At 42.6% G+C, this 3,256-nt stretch overlaps 1 protein-coding gene across 1 annotated transcript in view; it reads left to right on the top strand.

Annotated features, from left to right (window-relative positions):
• COL4A6 (collagen type IV alpha 6) overlaps positions 1–3,256 on the top strand; it is a 111,866-nt gene that overhangs the window by 72,490 nt on the left and 36,120 nt on the right. The window contains exons 17-18 of the mRNA XM_015560721.1: positions 548–688; positions 1,589–1,693. Coding sequence (XP_015416207.1) covers positions 548–688; positions 1,589–1,693 — 246 coding nt within the window. The remainder of the gene's footprint in view (positions 1–547; positions 689–1,588; positions 1,694–3,256) is intronic.

The following is a 3,256-nucleotide window of genomic DNA, read 5'->3' as shown; positions in this document are numbered from 1 at the left end:
TAGAGCAGCATAGTATTCCATCGTGTAGATGTACCACAGTTTTCTAATCCATTCATCTACTGATGGGCACTTAGGCTGTTTCCAGATCTTAGCTATGGTGAATTGTACACCAATCAGAAAGGATATATGCATCCCTATGTTCAGACATTATTTTAAAGGTACCAGTTTCTAAATTCCTTGGAATGAGCTTCTGTAAAGATCCCTGTGCTTTTAAAGCAGCCACTTGGAAGAAGTACAGCTGACTGCAGCACCAAACTGGAAAAAAATCAAGAAATGAGAAGCTAGAGACCCAGGTTTCCCTCTGAGGTTTGCCACTAAGAAGCTCTGCACCCTGACCAATTTTTCTCATGTCATTTGGGCCGTAATTTCTCAAGAGGTTAGGTTAGATTCTGAAGGACCTTTCTAACTTTGATGTAAGAGAAGGGCAAATGCTTTCTCAAATTCTTCCCTTGTAGTTTAGTTTCCAATGTATGCCACTGAGTAGAATACCCCCGAAGAGTAAGTGGGGTGATGTGATTAAAATTTTTGTGTGGGCTTATTTTTCCAGGTGTGTCAGGTGACCCAGGGCCACAGGGAGTTCCAGGCCTGAAAGGGAACAAAGGAAACCCAGGCCAAACCACAGTTGGGGCAGCTGGCCTTCCTGGCAAAGATGGTTTGCCAGGCCCACCAGGTCTACCAGGCCTACCAGGCTCACCTGGTAAGTTGTTCATTTCTCTCTTTGATCTTGAGACTCAGGTGTGATCCAGACTGTAAAACAGTCATGACATTTGAGGGAGGGAGCATTGCACAGGTGTAGTAGCTAAGCCAGGACACATGATCACTACAGAGCAGCAGTGATGAAGGCCCCATTCTTTCTGAGTCAGAGCCTTGCTTCTACAAGTTAGCAACCACAGCAGTCACAATGTTCATCAAGGAACAAGCAAACTTGGGCTACCTTGATGATCAAACACTAACTAATGCCTTCAGACTTTTGTACTCATTTACTCTTCACTGTTCTCAGTCCCTAGGCCGCTGATCTTCCAGCTCCCAAAGAAGAAACATTGGCTCTTTCAAACTTTTCCTTGTCCTCAAGGGTGGACTGAGGGCCTGAGATATGGGAAGCCAAGCTTGAATCTCAAGGAGGCTGCTAAAAGCCTCCATAGGGCTTATTCTCTGTAGGTCTTATACTTGAGTATGGGATTCTAGATTCTAAGAGAAAGGATGGAAATATGCCCAGCATGTTTCTTTGAGACCTAAAGCCCATGACCACTGTAGCTTGCACCCATTTCCTCTTTTGTCCTAAGAGCCCTCTCTGGAATAGACATTGGGACTGCTGAGTTACTGAAACTGCCTTATACAATTCCATATTCCTAGCATGTGGTCCAGTGCCTAGAACTTGGTAGACATTTTATAACTAGTAGTAAAGTTAATCAAGCCAACAGAACATGGACTTATTGTAGACTTTAGGTCCCTGTCTTGGATTTTTTTTTAATATCTCATTTTTTGAGTCTTGAGAACCCAAGCCTTGGTGACTGAGCTGTTGTGCTGAGTCAAATGAGCCCAGGCTCACGTAAGGTGCCAATATTTTATGTTTCTTTCTTTTCTGAAGGTCCAGCATTTGAGCCTGGAACCCTACAAAGCACAGAGCCAGGATTTCCTGGTCTCCGGGGAGAACGAGGTCCGAAAGGAAACCAAGGTCTCAAAGGAGTAAAAGGTGATTCTGTCCCCTTGGGTTTATTTGTTCCTCAAACTCCCTGGAGAAGGCTTTCCGGGGAATGAGCAAACCAACAGCCTTAAATATCTGAACAGAAGCAATTTTGGATCTTGATTGGGGATTTGAGTATAAGATTATTAGGAGTGCTATATTTGGGCTTATAAGACTGAGGTTGGCAATTGAGATCACACAAGAAAAAGTGGTTCAGAGGCTACTCCTACCCGTCCACCTAGCAGCCCAGGGTGTTAACTAGCACATGATGCAACCTTTCTCAGTTTGCAAGGCCAAGGCTAGAAGTCATGTATTACCTTCAGCCTGAATGAAGAAACTCTGAACAGGTCAAGACCTGGCACTCTGAAAAAGCCAACAGGCTCCATAGAAACAACTTCAGCCTCCACTGATATTGAAGGACTGATTGATTCAGCTGCACGCCTCTCTTCGTCTTCTTGATGCCTTTGGGTTATTCCTTTGTTTCATACTCTGAGGGGAGATGCTAAAGCTTAGTTGAATCAATTCATAATAGTTCCAGTCCAGGCCAGGGTAGAGGAAGAGATGGAGGAAGAGGTGAAACAACTGGCTCAAGAGAGATTTGTGGATGGCCTCCTGGTTTCAGGTATCTAAAATTGTTCTTCTCTCAAGTAATTCACAGCTTTCCTCAAGCTCAGAGAGGTTCCAATTTACTCCTCTCTTTTCTTATTGCCCTGTTATTTGGGAACAAGGATATTAAATTGCAAGACTTGATTTAGGATATTAACTTTGGCCCTACCCTAACTCACTAAAGAGCTGGTGTACTTCTTGATACCATTCTCCCTCCTAAAAGAGGGATAACTCTAATGCTTCCCCTTCTATATTCCCATGGGTTCAGAAGGGTTTCTCTAACAGTGATAGTGATTCTCAACCTTCATTGTACATGAGAGTCACCTAGGGGAAATTACTAAAAATTACATTCTTTGTCTGACTACCTGTGGGTCTGGTTAACTAGATATAGGGTGAGGCCCAGCAAATTGCCTTATAAACAAAAATCACAGGTGGCTCAGGCAGAAAGTCCATAGATCATACTTGAAAAATGCTAATTTGGAGAACAGTCTGTTCTCTCAGAGTTTCAGGAATTATCACTTTTCTAACTGTAAGAAGAGACCCTTTAGGATCTTTAAAAAAAACTGTAAATATATATATATATTCTAAACTGTAATAGAAACTTTATTTTATAAAGCTTTACATATGTCTCCTTTTTCCCCAATTGACCGCCCCCCACCCTTGAACCATTCTCACCCTGGTCAAGTCCCCACCACCCCAGTGTCTGTGTCCATTGGTTATGCTAATATGCATGCATAGAAGTCCTTTGGTTGCTCTCTAACTTCCCCCTCCCCTACCATTTGTCTCTGGATATATTCTTGTTCATCAAATTATGTTTATCATTATATCCCACATATGAGTGAGATCGTGTGATATTTATCTTTCTCCAACTGGCTTATTTTGCTTAGCATAATTCTCTCCAGTTCCATCCATGCTGTTGCAAATGGTGAAAGTTCCTTCCTTTTTACAGCAGCATAGTATTCCATT

The sequence above is a fragment of the Myotis davidii genome, unplaced genomic scaffold (genome assembly GCF_000327345.1).
Source record: "Myotis davidii unplaced genomic scaffold, ASM32734v1 scaffold215, whole genome shotgun sequence".
NCBI lineage: Eukaryota > Metazoa > Chordata > Mammalia > Chiroptera > Vespertilionidae > Myotis > Myotis davidii.
The sequence above is the reverse complement of the archived record's forward strand: the minus strand, read 5'-3'. Positions and strand labels throughout refer to the sequence as shown.